This window comes from Cardiocondyla obscurior, linkage group LG09 (assembly GCF_019399895.1).
Source record: "Cardiocondyla obscurior isolate alpha-2009 linkage group LG09, Cobs3.1, whole genome shotgun sequence".
Classification (NCBI taxonomy): domain Eukaryota; kingdom Metazoa; phylum Arthropoda; class Insecta; order Hymenoptera; family Formicidae; genus Cardiocondyla; species Cardiocondyla obscurior.
The window spans coordinates 2,586,989-2,601,704 of record NC_091872.1 but is presented as its reverse complement, the minus strand read 5'-3'; the positions used below and the strand labels follow the sequence as shown (position 1 = coordinate 2,601,704).

General features: G+C 34.3%; 2 protein-coding genes across 2 annotated transcripts; one reads left to right on the top strand and one right to left on the bottom strand.

The window, feature by feature from the left end:
* The first annotated feature begins 38 nt into the window (after positions 1-38).
* Prp39 (pre-mRNA processing factor 39) lies at positions 39-6,454 on the top strand. Its single transcript, XM_070661853.1, has 13 exons — positions 39-102; positions 295-428; positions 690-899; positions 1,028-1,516; positions 1,627-1,804; positions 1,899-2,146; positions 2,264-2,389; positions 3,183-3,331; positions 3,542-3,947; positions 4,302-4,466; positions 4,693-5,079; positions 5,162-5,448; positions 5,602-6,454. Exons 1-13 carry the CDS (start codon positions 54-56, stop codon positions 5,891-5,893), a joined length of 3,120 nt encoding a protein of 1,039 aa, XP_070517954.1. The 5' UTR covers positions 39-53; the 3' UTR covers positions 5,894-6,454.
* A 724-nt stretch (positions 6,455-7,178) lies between these two features.
* Positions 7,179-11,765, bottom strand: LOC139105640 (uncharacterized). The gene is made up of 3 exons (XM_070661847.1): positions 11,337-11,765; positions 8,209-10,552; positions 7,179-7,915 (listed from the first exon to the last, which is right to left on the bottom strand). The coding sequence occupies exons 1-3, from the start codon at positions 11,538-11,540 to the stop codon at positions 7,767-7,769; spliced, it is 2,697 nt and encodes an 898-aa protein (XP_070517948.1). The 5' UTR covers positions 11,541-11,765; the 3' UTR covers positions 7,179-7,766.
* Between the last annotated feature and the right edge of the window lie 2,951 nt (positions 11,766-14,716).

Here is a 14,716-nt window from a genome sequence, read left to right as displayed (position 1 = left end):
GTAGTTCTGCGCTTTACATCTCAGAGATTTCAGCGTGTTTCAACGGGAGCACGATGTCTTCAGCGAGCGGTGACGAGGCCGAGATCGCACTGGCAGAGCCAGGTAAACAGAGAGGCTTGTACAAATGTATCGATCAGCCGCGATCAATAGTCAGGTCGTTGCCGAGGAATCGCACGTCTCCAAGGACGTGTTGCCCGGCGCGACCGCTTAGCTCACGAGACCGCCATTTCGGTGTGAGAGCGTCTCTCACGGCTTAGGGCGTTATAAATGTGTATATTTTGTTATTTCTTTCAGTGAGACGCACGAGATCAGGTCGGGCACGAAAAACGGCGGTTGTGGCTAAAAAATCGCCTGTAAAGAAGCTTCTTGCTCGAGCGACACGCTATCCAAGGAAGGTCCATGAAGTTGAGGAGGTTGAAGAGGTTGTGGTAAGCGTCCAACCGGTTGTATTAACATGGATTTACGTTATCAGTTGTTAACAGAATGTTCATCATCCTGTGATAAGATTGAAACAAAATCGAGTCAAAACTTAAACCTAACTATTTGTTTATTTAAAGATATTTAGAGTTATAGTTCAAAAAAAGAGAATGTAAAATATATTTCACGATTTAAATAATTATGAGGTAATATAGAAAAAAAAAGAAAAAAAAAGGGGAAAAAAACAAGTCTGATAATAATGGTAATTGCAGGAAGAAGAAACTACATCTACGTTGGAAGATACTATGATGGAAAATATGCCTGAGAATGGAGTTCAACGTTTATCAGATGTTATTGTCGACCAAAATAGAGAGGATGATACTACCATGTTGCAATTGCAATTAGAAGATTCTGAAGATGGTAACATACATGAAATAAGTATGACTCAAGCAGAAGAAATGGAGCAAGTTGTAGAAGATATGGTAAGTAACCTTTGCAACATTAAAACCAATTTTTTTTTTATTTTTTTGAGATGAAGAATGAAACAGAGAAAGAGACCCATTTTACCTTTTAACATTACATTGTACTTTATATGACAATTTATTTCTAGCGGCATTCTGCTATGAGATCAGAAGGCATGATTATAGAGGACAGTAGTATGGACAAGGTAGAGATGCTGGCTGAACATGGAGACATTGAAATGGAGGAACAAGATGTCAGCAATGACGATTCGAATCAACAACGCGTATTGATAGATTTTCAACAAGTTATTAATGAAGAAGATGGTAGTACAATGACACAAGAGATATTAGAAGGAGAAGATTCAGAGAATATATCTATGCATACCGGCAGAATCCAAGTTATGGAAATTGATGATTCACAGCAAGAAATGTCGGAAGAAATTGCAGATACAATGACAGGCAAAGTAGAAGAACCTGACATGGAAATTTTGCAGAGTGATTCTTTACCGCGTATAGAAATAACTGCGGCTGAAAATGAAAATGCACATGAATACATAAACGAAGATGACGCGAAGAAAACCGAACCTGATACAGAAGCTGTGTCAGAAGATGAATTACCGACCGAAGCTGCTGCCAAGGTGAGAAATACATAAAATTTATTATTTTTTATATACATAATTAATGTTTTTTCTTTATTTAATATAATAGTTAACTTGTAGCTTAATACATAACGATATTAAATATACAGGAACCAGAGACTGAAGCAGTTTCTGACGAAGAATTGCCAGTTGCTGCTCCAGCAGATCTAGGTGAAACTGAATCTGTATCTGAAGATGAACTACCACCGGATAGTGACAAAAAGAAAAAGAGTGGAGCGAAATCACTGAATAAAACACCAGAAAAGAAAACCAAAGTAGAAGGCGGAAGTAAGTTTTCTTACAGTGCATTATACAATTTTGCTCTCTAAAACTAATTCTCTTGCTGACTTTTTATTACATATTTTTTCTTTTTTTTATTTAGCTAAACGTAAATTAAACGCGGAAGGAGAATATGATCCTAGTTCTCCGACATCTGAGAACAATGACGAGACACCAGCTAAAAAGGTCGCTTTATCAAGTGATACAGAAACAGGAGATAAGCAAGAGATTAAGCCCGCATCACCGAAAAAGAAAACCTTGCCTGAACTAGAGAAATATTGGAAAGCTGTTAATGAAGATCCATCCGACTTTACGGGATGGACGTATCTCTTACAATACGTGGATCAAGAAGTAAGTTAATAATGTAGTTAAAAAAAAAATTAATTAATTAAAATAATGGTTAAATTATCTTTAATTATTTTTAATTGAATTAAAATTAATATTTTATTTTGTGGATTTTATTAATAGAATGATGCGGAGGCTGCACGTGAAGCTTACACCAAATTCTTGGAGCGTTATCCATATTGCTACGGTTACTGGAGAAAGTTCGCAGATTACGAGAAGAAGAAGGGCAACCCCGATAATGTCCAAACGGTGAGTCCGATCGTATATTATGTTTGTTAGGCTATTTCTCATTATATTATATCATTATAATTAACGCAATCTAATGAAAATAGCTCGAGTTAGGAAGACGCGTGGGCAGTGTGCACGCACATAAATATGGTTTTCCCTTCCAACAGCATAGCACGTCTTGCGGCACCTATTCGACTTTCTTCGTTTACAAAATAGTTACTTATTTAATTAATATTCTGCGATACCTATATAAATGCTATATATATTTTATTATCTTACCGATATATCGAATACATCAAGTACTCTATCGTACGATACCTAAGTTGAGCGAGATGGCTAGTTATTTTCGAAGCGCCTTTATCGTGATAGAAAGAAAATTGTGTTATATTTACTGTAAGCATTTGTACACATAGCTTACCACAGAAAGTATTGTAAAACTTAAGCATAAGATATATGCGCTCTTACTTTATGTAAGTAAGATATGTCGGGTTGGGTGTTAAATCAAAGTCAGAGACAAAGACTTAGGACACGTGCACGTGCCAGAATGGGAGCAAGAAAGAGTGGCGGAAGACACTGTGGCGCCCAGATCGGAACACTCCCTGATTTTTAAGGTGAATGCACAATGCTCTGCAATCTCTGTGTTAATTAAATCTCTTTATTTACAGTACGCGTACGATATGTGAGTATACGTTGCTAAAAAAGACCGTAATGCTTAACGAAAGCTAAAAGCAAAATAGGTATAAGATCTACCCGCCGATAAGCTCGATCCAGTTGTAAACTGTTCTAAATACGATCCACGAATCCGTTACCGCAGGTATTCGACCAAGGTCTCAAAGCTATTTCGCTAAGCGTCGATCTCTGGCTCCATTACATCAACCACTGTAAAACCGTCTATGAAAAAGATGAAGAGAAGCTCCGGGAGCAGTACGAGCGAGCCATACAAGCTTGTGGACTTGAATTCAGGTAATACATTTTTTTCTTTTAACAAGGTTTCTAGTTTATTAAAACGATGTTTCAATTTATTTATACATTATCGCATAATGTATTATATAGTAGAAAATTAATATTACTTTTTTCTTAATATTTTAGTTTTAATATATTAATATCTGAAGATTAATAAATAATTAATAAATAGTGATTGAATGAATAATGTAATAATTTAATGTGAAACAGATCGGATCGTCTTTGGGAAAGCTACATAAAGTGGGAGACAGAAGGAAAACGTTTGAGCAGAGTAACAGCATTGTACGATCGTTTACTATCGACACCTACTCTTGGTTACACCTCTCACTTCGAAGCCTTCCAAGAATTCGTATCATCCAATTTACCAAATCGTATCCTAAGTGTGGACGATTTCCTTACGTTACGCGCCGAAGTAAAGGCCCTTCTCAAATCAGATGACGCCACAGCGACGTCCGCCGCTGATGATGCACCACCCGGAGAGGAGCCGCCACCCCATGAGTTACCACCTACCGATGAGGAAACTCGTGCCATCCGTGAGAAGATCATTAGCAGCAGACGCAAAATGCACAAAGCGAATGTCAATGCGGTGGCAGCGAGATGGTCATACGAGGAAGGAGTACGTATTATTTAATGTGAATAATTATATATGTTAATGCTGTTATGATCACGCTTTAAATGATTATTAGCAAAAATGAGACTTCTTAATTTCAATACGTTGACATGTTTCACTACTGTAAATGAAAAAAAGTTCTCACTCATTTCGATCCCTCACCGTAGCTCTACCTAATCGCGCAGTAAATGTGGATTCGTTGTAGTACAGAAGTCAATCTTTTACAATGTTTTATGTTGTAAGTAGAAAAGTATATTCCAAATTACAAGATTTGGATTAATTAATTTCACATTGAAACAAAATTCAAATTAGCTTACAGTCTATAGCAATTAATCTAATTGCGTGATGTATAATTAACAGATAAAGAGACCATATTTCCATGTAAAACCATTGGAACGATGTCAGTTGAAAAACTGGAAGGAGTACTTGGATTTCGAGATTGAACAAAAGGATCAGAATCGAATAGTCATCTTATTCGAGAGGTGTCTTATAGCGTGTGCACTTTATGACGAATTTTGGATGCGAGTAAGTAAATATTTTATAATCACTTATTAACATTATTACTCGACAAACAAACGACCGAAAAAATGCCGGTGAATTATCGCGGCGATTTTTTATGATTAAAATTAAAAAGCGCGACGAACGATAATTCATTTTCAATAATTAAAAAATTCTTAAATAATATTTTATCATTTAAATAGTATGTATTGAAAAATAATGTAAAAATTAATTTTACTTTTTATTTGAATAGTTTGTGCGCTATTTGGAATCGCTTAAAGGAGATAGCACAGAAAAAATTCGAGATGTATATTCGAGAGCTTGTATGGTACATCATCCAAAAAAACCAAATTTGCATTTGCAATGGGCTATTTTTGAAGAAGGCCAGGGTAACTTTGAGAAGGCTGCCAGCATATTAGAGAATATTGATAACGTATTACCAAATATGCTACAAGTAGCATATCGACGAATAAATTTAGAACGTCGTCGTGGAGACTTGGAAAAAGCGTGCATTTTGTATGAAAATTATATTAGCAATAGCAAAAACCGAACAATTGCTAATAATATTGCTGTAAAATACGCACGATTCCTGTGTAAAGTCAAGGATGAAGTTGATAAGGCGATCAAAGTATTGATGAAGGTATATTTAAGTGTGAAATTAATTTTGATTTTAATGATGTATAACGATCTATATTCGATATTAATGTTAATATTTTTTACAGGCCACTGATAAAGATAAAGATAATCCTAGATTATATCTACAATTAATAGATTTGGCTATGCAACGAACACCAGTTGATACTCAAGAAATAGTAGGTTACATGGATATGTTTATAGAAAGAGAACATGCAGATCTTGAGCAGAGAGTACTTTTTGCGCAACGTAAAGTAGAATTTTTGGAAGACTTCAGCCCAGACATTCGACAAGTATTAAAGGCTCACGAACAATTCCAGAAATGCATTAAGCAAGCGAAAGAGAGAAAGAAAACTAAGGGTGATGATAACAAAACGTAAGTATTTGACACAGATTAAAATAAAGAGAAATATTAAATATCATATTTATTATATTATTAAATATCATAACCTCAACAAATGCAGTGGTTATAATATACAGAAATATAGTAAGATTATTTGTGATAGAAAGTTATTCTTGTGTGTTACAGCGATTCTTCACCTCCAAAGAAAAAAGCCGATCAATCAAATGTGCCACCTTCGCCGTCCGTAGGATCACAATCTTCATACCAGTACAGCAGCGGTCCGAGCGGGCCTTACCAATCCACACAACAATTTCAAGGCGGACAGTATGGTGGCCAAGGTGGTTATCAACAAGGTTACCAACAATATCCACCTCCATCAGATCCTAATTATGCTAACTACCAAAACTGGCAGTACGGTCAAGGCGGCCCTCAAGCATATGGACCTTATAATCAGTGGGGATCTTACAATTATTATTAATATTAGTCGCGTAATTGCTTAAGACTCATATTGTTAAATGTGTCCTACTGTACATTCTCGAACGTTTTATTCTACCGATTTCGAAGCAGATAAAGAAATTATTGTTTAAATATCATGAAATCTCAACATATAAAAATTTATATGTTGAACGTTTTTTCTCTCTATTAATAATTATATCTAATCAATAATTAAAACTTTGCATGAGTATTTATACATTAAATGAACTGTATACCATTAACAGAACTTCATTCCGGATATTATTTGTTTATATTACTATTTATTTTATATTTTACGTAAAATAAACTCCTGATTAGAAAACAAAATTATTATTAAATGACTAATAATTACTTTACTTTGAAAATAATTAAAATTATTAAAACATAAAACTACCTAATATATTTATAACAATACAAATGCTGATCAAAGTATTATTTAAAAAATAATAAAAATTCCTGTTATTGGTGTATAGTTTTTCCACAATTTTCTTTTTGTGTGTTTACATAATTCGAAAGCGTTGCGACTTTATAACATTAAATGTAAAAATAAATTTCTCGGACTACATTTAGGACTCTTAATAAATTATAAATTCCAAAACATTTGTAATATCGACAAGGCATAGTTTTAAAAAATTACCGTATTTTATAAAACTGCATCATGATATATTACGGTATATAGTACAAACTTGTATAAATCGTCGATTTAGATTATTTAGAAAATCGATAAATTTAGTCATTGGACCGAATTATTTTTCATATTTAATTTCGTGCAGGAAATTGAAACTCATTTTTCATTAACTAACGTTAATTAATATACTTTGTATTATTTTAAATCCATTTCTGTATTATTTTGAAATAGCTTTTTATGAAATCATTGAAAATTTAATTTGTGGATATACGATTATGTGTTGGACATTTGGTAAGTATCGCAACGTGATTTAATAAAAAAAATTGGTGATTTTTTATTTACAATAATAAAAAAGTAATAATTGTTTTCATAAGTTGACGATTGATTCAATATCTGTTTAGTACATATACCTACCTGTGTTGAAGATTTCAGGTGTATTAAATTGACATGATTTCGCACAGTTTCGCATCTTTATTACGTTCAATAAAAATGGAACACTTATTTCATTGTTTTATTCACTTTCTTAAAAATTATTTTGTTTATTCTTTAAGTTAATAAATTGCATATAAAACTACACTTTAGAACCTACACAAAGTCAGAAATTCGTTGTAAAGCGTTCAAAAAATGTTAATGGTTTGTAATAAACTTAAAACTGCAAGTGTTTCAGAGCAGGTTGCACTTTCATTTTTTACATGTTGATTTTTATACACGCGATTAAAATTTAACGAAATTATTTGAACATTTAACACCCTCTATTGCTGTAATTTCAACATCATTGCACATTTTAACATACTTTAAATATTTATATATTATCTATATTATTTCGTAGATTTACTAAATCTTGGCGAATTACTATATAATGTAGTTTTAAACTTTTTAACAAACGAGTAGGATTGTCGTAAACGATGATGTCGTTTTTATCCCAGTATAGATATGCAAAGAATTAAACTTAGCTTCAATTAGCATTATAATATATACTCTATCAGATCCAGATGATTTATACGTTTGCCAGATACTTGCACAATGAAGCTGAGTATCAAATTGGTACTATAATACATAATACATATTATTAATTAAAAAGATCAAGTTGTATCTGTCAAATATTTGGCAAGCGAATGGATTTAGATTTCAGAATCGATATTAATTATTATAGTAGAAAAGGATATATATATATATATGCATATACAATGTATAACTTCGGAACGATTATAAGTTAATTGTCATGAAAAATTTATTTATGTAGTCAGCATTAAACAACCATGGCACTCGAAGCCATTTGATTCAGTCCGCAAGTGCCATCACCGCGGTAAACTCTGTAGTATCCTTGTTCACCCCAAGATTTTCCCCAGCTGTTCTTAATGATCCAATATGGTAACTTTCTGTTGAAAAGCGGATAGCCTGAAAGAAAAATATTAGATGTAATATTATCTGCATTATCGTACTTTATTTCAAGAATAGAAATTACTTTACTAAAATGTGAATTAAAAATGTAACAATTAAAAAAAAAAAAAAGTATTATTCCTTACAATTAAAAAAACGTATCATTAAATTATATATGTATATAATTACGTAATTAAATTATAAAATTGTAATCATCGAGAATTATTATATTCTCTGGATTTTCGCGGAAAAAAAAACGGTAATTTCTAATCTTTAAAAATCATTAAAAATTATTTCAGTATGATACGTACGGCTTGTGCCATAGCCGACGATCAGCACACCGTGATCCAAATTCTTAGGATTGCACAGGAATTTGAAAGGATGCGAGACACCGCCAAGATAGAACTGCATAGCGTTAGCGTTAATGCCGATGGCGATTGGACCATTTTGCACTAGCCATTGTGCTATTTGAGTTTCATTTGACGTAATATTAACAGCAGAGTTCAACTGTACTTTGGCTAAATTTTTTTTGAAATGGCATTTCTCATCCTCTGCTTCATACGGATAGTCCGATTCCAATTCGAGGCCTCCCAACTTTTCGATAGCCCTGTACGCGTTATCTGGTAAGCCACCATTACAGCCATCATCAAGATCGTCGCAATCTAATAATTCTTGCTCGGATAAAGACAGCAGTTGACCATGTTTGATCGCATATTGGCCTTCAACGTTTCCAGTCACTGAGAAAGCCCAGCATGAACCACAACTACCTTGATTCTTTACCGGAGTTACAACACCCTTCTTTCGCCAATCGAAGCTGGGTGGTAAATCGACATTCGGAATTTCAGCTTTACGCAAAGGAATCTCATTCTCCGATTGTAAGTCCGGTCGCAGACCGAGATAACGCGTTCGGAACTCTTCGGGCGACAAATCAGCAAACATATTTACACCGTAGCGACCAGTTGCTTGCTCGTTTCTCTGTAGTAGATCTATAATACCGAGATTCTCGCGGAATATCTTAAGTCGTAGATTTCTTTCCTCCTGTGTGGGATACGTTCGATTATATGTTTCTACGAAACTGTTAAATAATCGCTCGGATTTTATTTCCTCTGCGATTTTCAGCATATTCTTATTGTAATTAGTGCCGCGTAAAGATCGTTTTTTTCTCGATTGCTCTGGTGGAGGACATTGCACTGTTATTTTAGGCGAATCCCGATCTATCCACGGTTGCGACCACACTGTTACCAGACATTCTTTCACCTCGCTTCCTGCTTGCAATTGGCAATTTTCTGTGTTACCTTTTAAGCAATCACTAGTACCTAATTTAACTTTGATCTTGTAAAGGCGACCGGAGACCGTTTGAACAGTTGCTTCGATGATTTCTACTATAATCGGCTCATTTGGACCGTCCGATTCCGCCGAGATTTTATTCAATGCTTTTTTAGCATACAATTGAACATCAGAATCGTCTACTGATGTTGCCATAGGTGCACCAACCAATCGTTGGGATCGTTTTTTTCTGCTATTCACATCCGCTTTATTATTCGGCTTCTCGAGCTTAATGTCCTCCACTTTTTTTCGGAGAAATTTCTCTTCCTTGACTTCTTTCATATTTCCAGCTGTATCAGTTGTAACATCTTCCACTTTAACAGGCAAATTAAAATCCTCCAAAAATTCTCTGAATTCTTTTGCTTTGTCCGTGAAACCAAGAATCTTTTCATTGTCCTTACTTTTATTCAACATTACTTTTACGGTAGCGGGTTCTGTCACATCAGCTTCCTCAGGCTCCTTTGACGGTGTCGAAGGTGCATAGGTGTAATTATCTAACATTTCTTTCAAGCTTTCGTAGACGTCGGTCATTTCGGTGCCAGATGATTTTCTTTCATCATATTTAACCGTCACCAAAGATTCACTCTCCAAATTTGATCTCTGCGGCTGATTGGTGATGCTGGATACATTTTCAGGATCTGTACAATTGTTTTTAGTAATCTTGAGAGAAGACTGTTGCCACGGTCGTTGTTCAAACGTGACCAAGCACAATCTGGTCGGAATAGTCGTTTGCAATGGACATTCCTGTTCTTCCTCCAAAGCATTTTTTAAACATTCGGACTCGCCTATTAACAGTAATAACTGATACTCTATTACGTTAGATGAGACTGGTACCGAACGAGTGACTCTCACAATGCTCATTAACTTGTGCTTGTAATCGCTTGTGGTCTGCTCATCCATTGATCTCAATGCTTGGTCGGCGAAAGTAAGAAGGCCCGGCAAATTCGGATTTAGCTCGTACGGGCAACCTGGACAATAATTATTGTCGGAGGCGCGCATGGCGATAAACGGCCTGACGTTCTCGTCACCGGTCTCCTGAATCTCGTGATCCAATTCTACACTTCGATTGTTGTTCACCTGTTCGGCCAAATTCTCCTGAGTGACTTGAGAATCTTCTTGCTCCTGATAACTCTGCTGCTCTTGCGACATATCATTTTGAGCATCGGCTGGATAGAAATACATGCATTGAATAGAATCGTTGAGCGTCTCTATATCGCCGTGCTCATCTTGTTTTAAGTCAATAGTACAAGCCTCTCTGGGACAAGACTCCGTTCCACATATTGGACTTAAATCATATGTGAATTTGTATACTTTGTACGGTGGTTCCTCCTAAAATAATATAATAATATAAGTTATTTATGCGGGAAATAAAATATTTTATATTAAAAATAAAATAACTTATTTTACAGACTTCATGTAATCGTGTAAATTCGTGTAAAAAAAAAAAAAAAAAAAAAAAAAAAAATGAAACAAGAATTCAAACCTTATTTTTATCACTTTATTCATTTAACCGAGCACGCGATCAATTATGAAGACCGTGATAATTCATGTCTTAAAACAGAAATCTGCTGCGCAGTAATATTTTCGTAACATCAACATTTCTTCAGCCGAGTACAGCTTGACCTGGGGGGTACAACTTGGCCTGATAACCCAGAACATTATCATCTCGTGGTTTATCATTGCTTTCGACCACAAATGCACAAAAGTACGTTCTACACCTTGACATTAATAAAACTCATTTACGTTACTGACGCCTAGTATTATCAGGAGAAAAAAAAAAAAAAAATATATATATATATTATCTTATTCGCACTTCTCAAATAAGTATCTTTCTTCAGCATTTAATCTCACGACAACCAAGCAGTATACAAGAATTCTAGCTCTTGTTGAGCTCTCCTTGGGGATTCATATTCGCGAACCCAAGTCGTATTCATTGTTGACAGCAGAGCTCACCGAACAAAGGAAGATTAGCGCATCGAGTCAGAGTCAGCTTTCTACGTAGCCGATGTTAAAAATAAATAAAGTCAGCGAGCCGAGGGGAGTGATATTCATCAGATTGAAATGTACACGATTGTTTTCTTTCTAGAAGCCCCAGAACGTCGTGCGGACTCACCAGCTCCTGCGCGTTTATGAGATTGCCGTGCGCGTACAGGTGATGCGTCGGCGAGTGCTCGTTCAGGGCCTTCCACGCCTTTTCCAGCAGCCGCGAGGGCACTCGGTTCAGAGGGATGTTCACGGGGTTCGAGCGCACCGCTTGCGTAGCAAAACAAGCCAGGTAGAGGAGCGCGAGGTAGCTCACGCGACTTCGTTCTGCCATTTTGCGAGACGCGCGACGCCGCGCACAATTTCAGGTTTCCGAAACGATTGTGCTCGAACGTGCTCTCGAATAAACAATTAAAATGCGCAACTTTGCACTGGTCCGCAATATCACGGACCGTCACCGACTGACTGACGTTATGACTAACAGCGAGCCCGTCCCTCTCGCTCCTCGACTAACCGAGCTCGCTCAGCTGCGCGTTTACCCTTCCAAACACTCCAAAAGAAAAGAGACGGACTGCTGCCGAGCACCGTCCGGAAAGGAGACCGACGACGATCACGGATATGTATGGCGCGAAAACCAACTACGTGGGAAGTGCGACTTCGCGCTCTGTTAAAAATAATGATTCGTCGTTTCTCATCCGTGACACGTGTCGTCAATCCCCGTGATGCATTAACTAATAGAATAATATCTGTAATCTGGAGTTTGTCATTGAAATACGAGAGCAAAAACGATCCCAGTACCCGATTGCCGAGCGCTGCGTCTTATTAAAAATTAATTCTTGACCTCCGAGCGAGAACATTCCGTGTGCGCTTCGACGTAATTTTATAACAAATATTTTTTATTTGTTACTTCCTGGAATTCGTATACAGATGTACAATATGCGCGTAAGGTAGTCACACATATAATCACACATAATTATACAACCAGGATATACACTCTGTTGCATAAAGATATACAACGTTGATTAACACGTTACAAAAAAACTCGCCACGTATTTCATTCACTATAAAATGCAACTCTTATTATAGAAAACGACTGGTTTACGTGAAAAATTATTTAGCTTCACAGTGTAATTATTAAAATTATCTTAAATTACGTCTATCAGTCCAGCTGTAAATATGATTAATACGTGAATTCGTTTCTAGCTAACTCTTAATTCTGTACATATCAATCAGTACTTTTTAATTTTTATTAAAAAAAATTTAAATATTTGAAAATTAATTTTTAAGAGAATATCAAAATTTCTTTATACGCATGTATTTCATCTGAAACAGAGTGATAGAAGAAAAAAAATGTAAAATGTAAAAGCCTAAAGACTTTAAAAAATTTTAAGAAACAAAGGAAAAGTAATAAAAAATTATTTATCAATTATTAATATTATTTCAATCTCGCTAAGACAAAGAAAAAATCACATTGCTTATAAATTACTGAAATACTGCTTTTTTAACGTGAAATATACACATTCTATTAAATTATATTTTCTTTCTTTGAAAAGATTTCGAAAAAAATTATAATATTTTTTTATTAAATTTTGTCTTGAAAATTTAAATAATAAATATTATTAAGCTGTTGAACTTTATAAATCGAAAGAAAGAAATATAACTTAAAGAAGAGGCCATTCTCATGAAAGTGTATTTGAATAGAAATGTTATTTATAAATCTATTGAACTGTATTAAATGCATTTTAAATTGACTGCTTGGTCGTTGAATAATTTTTCAATGTTTAACTTATTTTTATCTTTCAGAATAAGAGCGTTTCAAAGACATGGTAATAGCAAATGTCGCATTAAGAATTCGATGTCTCGTACCGCGTCATTATTATGGCATTAAGTTTCACATAAATACATTCCGTATAAATACGAACAAGATTCGGAAAAGACCCAAAATTTTCACTTCTTTGCTGCCTAACTTAACGTGAAAACGTCCAAAATTCTTACTGATACTTTTTAAGAAACTATTATCATTAACTACTATATAATAAGAAATAAATATTATTAAATCATACTATGACGCAGATACATAATAATTATATTAATTAAACTATATCATCTGACATTAGAAATTATTGCATATTGTGTATCAACTTTATCAATATGGACACAACGAGAAAAATCAAGGAATAAAATATTTGGTATTTTTTATCACGACGATAAATATACAATATATAACGTCATAACGTTAAATCTGTTATGTTTCACTTTTTAGATTAAAATTGAACTTATTTTAAATAAACTTTACTCTAAATGTTTCGAGTGTATATAGGAATATAACAGATTAAATATCGTATATTTATCATTGCATTGTATCATGCATGTAGGAAATAATTCAACGCGTGATATAATATCCTATAATGCTCAAGCATTAAATAATATATATATCACTTATAACGTGATATTGGATTCGAATAAATTTTGACTAGACGTCGAAGATGTTCCCGATTCAATATATAAACACATTTGTACAATGTCATTTAAGTATCTGTATCAATCCGAAAGTAATAACGTCGAATTTATAAAAATGAGCATTTTATAATACCAGCTAAAAAAATATGTCCCTATTACTTATTAATTTAAGGACAAGTATATAATTTACAAAATTTTATGTATACATTTAAGCATATCTATAATACGTAATGTACATTTTAAATTCGAACACTAATTTAATTTAACAGATATTTTTGCTAATCTAACGTTACCACCAATTCCGGATCAATACATAATGTATATTCATTGCATATATACAATAAAATTTTCCATATCGATAAAGCTAATAATTTTAGAATAGACACATTTTGAGATACACTTATAAATATGTTTTAAGTCGATATATACCTATATTAATATATTGTACATAAATACAAGTTTGTTTTCTTGATGGAAAGTACATAAGATACTCTGTATTGCATTGAACTCACATCCAAACATTTATATCATAATTAAACATTTGTGAGTAGTTCTAGTAATCTGTTAAGGACTATTGAAAGTCCCACCATCAAATTGTCGCTCTATAGAAGATCCCTGAGAAAAAAGCGTTAGTATATAATAAAATATTGAAAATTTATTTCATTTCTAGAGTGGCCGCAGACGCCGCAGTAAAGTTAGATCGTGAAACTCAAACCCGTTTAAATTTCCTTCGTGTTGTCAAATGGCTCTATTACATGATATTTACTTTGAAATGACTTACTGCAATCGAAGTCACGGTCCGCGACTACTGCGAGGCAATCTTTGTTTCTGGACTTCGCTGAGAAGCTGCAGCAAAGAAAACGTTGTTCCCGCGATAAAAACAAGAATTTATACCCTATTTTGTTGATTGAATCATGTGCTTCAACAAAGAATCAAAGTACACACAAGTTACCACAATGTCCTCTGCAAAAGGTATCTTCAAAATTGAAAATGGTAGGAAAATGCAGAATTGTGTTCATTTAATTTTTTCAATTAAATACTCTGAGACTG

Coding starts and splice junctions, on each gene's coding strand:
- Prp39 (XM_070661853.1), top strand. CDS start 54: ATGTCTTCAGCGAGCGGTGACGAGGCCGAGATCGCACTGGCAGAGCCA. Junction 1,517..1,626: donor CGACCGAAGCTGCTGCCAAG/GTGAGAAATACA, acceptor TTAAATATACAG/GAACCAGAGACTGAAGCAGT. Junction 3,332..3,541: donor GCTTGTGGACTTGAATTCAG/GTAATACATTTT, acceptor AATGTGAAACAG/ATCGGATCGTCTTTGGGAAA.
- LOC139105640 (XM_070661847.1), bottom strand. CDS start 11,540: ATGGCAGAACGAAGTCGCGTGAGCTACCTCGCGCTCCTCTACCTGGCT. Junction 10,553..11,336: donor TCATAAACGCGCAGGAGCTG/GTGAGTCCGCAC, acceptor ATATTATTTTAG/GAGGAACCACCGTACAAAGT. Junction 7,916..8,208: donor CGTCGGCTATGGCACAAGCC/GTACGTATCATA, acceptor TTTTTCTTTCAG/GCTATCCGCTTTTCAACAGA.